General features: G+C 55.8%; 1 protein-coding gene across 1 annotated transcript; it reads right to left on the bottom strand.

Annotated features, from left to right (window-relative positions):
* Positions 1-12: 12 nt before the first annotated feature.
* Tsp_14495 (putative peptide chain release factor 2) lies at positions 13-503 on the bottom strand (the record flags this gene model as incomplete). Its single annotated transcript, XM_003367007.1, has 2 exons — positions 480-503; positions 13-447 (listed from the first exon to the last, which is right to left on the bottom strand). Coding segments are annotated over exons 1-2 (459 nt in total), but the record flags the coding sequence as incomplete, so codon positions are not given.
* Between the last annotated feature and the right edge of the window lie 409 nt (positions 504-912).

Below are 912 nucleotides of genomic sequence, written 5' to 3'. Positions count from 1 at the left end.
TTGCAAAAGGACGAGATCAACTGCTGCTGGACGTTCGAGTCGAAGTGCAGCGGATCGGGATCGGTCATTGGACAAAAACCCGCCGTCAACAGCCGCTGGTAGGGCATGCACTTGAAGTCGTTCCGTCTGGTTTCGAGGTCGTGCACCAGGCCAGCGGTGATCACGCCCAACAGCCGGATGTAGAGATTGATGCGCACCGCGGGCGGCTTGTCGTCGCTGACGCGGCGTATCGACAGTGTGACGATGGCGACGTAGGCGTCGAGCGTGTGATAGCAGCGAGTGCGCACCACGTGCATGGGTGCGGAGGTGTCGGCCAACGCCCGGTGGCACAGGTCGATGCACATTTCCATGCAGACGCGGAAAAAGCGCGCCATCGACTCGTCCGACTTGAACACCATGCAGCTCGACAATTGGACTATTGTGGCATTTTCCGCTTTGTCTACATCTCTGAAATAGGGCGACGTATTGTACAAGCAAACCCATTCGCGCATGATGCGTTCCATTTTGTCGTGAAAAACGACCGGGTCGTCTTCCATCATCAGCATCATCGGCTGTTGTTGCTGCTGCAGTTGCTGCTGCGGCTGCTGTTGCTGTAGTTGTTGCTGGGGCTGCTGTAGTTGTTGCTGAGGCTGCTGTAGTTGTTGCTGTTGCTGGGGTTGCTGCAGCTGTTGCTGTTGTAGTTGATGCTGCTGTAGTTGCTGCTGTTGCAGTTGCTGTTGCTGCAGTTGCTCTTGCTGAAGCTGCAAAATCTCAAGCCATAGTTCAAATTGCTGAGACAGGTGATGGTGGTGATGATGGTGCATTTAGACGCTACCAGCCGGCACTTGTGGATAATAATGGGGGTAAAGTTCAGCGGGTACGCAGCAGCGGCGGATACATGTTCCCGTCTCCGGAGGCGGCCGGTGCGTCAGC

Source organism: Trichinella spiralis (genome assembly GCF_000181795.1).
Source record: "Trichinella spiralis strain ISS 195 chromosome Unknown Scfld5007, whole genome shotgun sequence".
Classification (NCBI taxonomy): Eukaryota; Metazoa; Nematoda; class Enoplea; order Trichinellida; family Trichinellidae; genus Trichinella; species Trichinella spiralis.
This window is presented reverse-complemented; position numbering and strand designations above follow the sequence as displayed.